General features: G+C 37.1%; 1 protein-coding gene across 1 annotated transcript in view; it reads left to right on the forward strand.

Annotated features, from left to right (window-relative positions):
- LOC111646053 (chromaffin granule amine transporter) overlaps nt 1-350 on the forward strand; it is a 17,692-nt gene that overhangs the window by 879 nt on the left and 16,463 nt on the right. Inside the window, exon 2 of the mRNA XM_023395446.2 lies at nt 119-152. Within this exon, the coding sequence (XP_023251214.2) occupies nt 119-152 (34 nt within the window). The remainder of the gene's footprint in view (nt 1-118; nt 153-350) is intronic.

Here is a 350-nt window from a genome sequence, read left to right on the forward strand (position 1 = left end):
TTGTGGTTCCGGTTTATTCAAGTCACATTAATACTGCAAATAATAAGTTGGTACGTCTTAATGTTTTAAAGCACGACTCTAGTGCTGAGTTTTGTGTCTTTGTTGTTGTGTTTTCCAGGTGTCGTCGGTCAGCTGCTGTCGCCCGGATGGAGGTATATGTAGTAAAGTGGCTTTACACCAGATTTGAAACTTAACACAGCAGCAAACAGCTATTTTCTATGTAAAGCACTTGTATTTATTTTTGGATATGTTCCCGTCTCTGTAAAAAGACAAACACTGATCCAAATGTTACATCATGACCTCCTAGGTTGCAATCATTGAGTTATGATTTAGATATATTGTTGTGTAAA

Source organism: Seriola lalandi, unplaced genomic scaffold, assembly GCF_002814215.2.
Source record: "Seriola lalandi dorsalis isolate HSWRI2012SDOR001 ecotype SW California unplaced genomic scaffold, Sedor1 jcf7180002054962, whole genome shotgun sequence".
Taxonomy (NCBI): domain Eukaryota; kingdom Metazoa; phylum Chordata; class Actinopteri; order Carangiformes; family Carangidae; genus Seriola; species Seriola lalandi.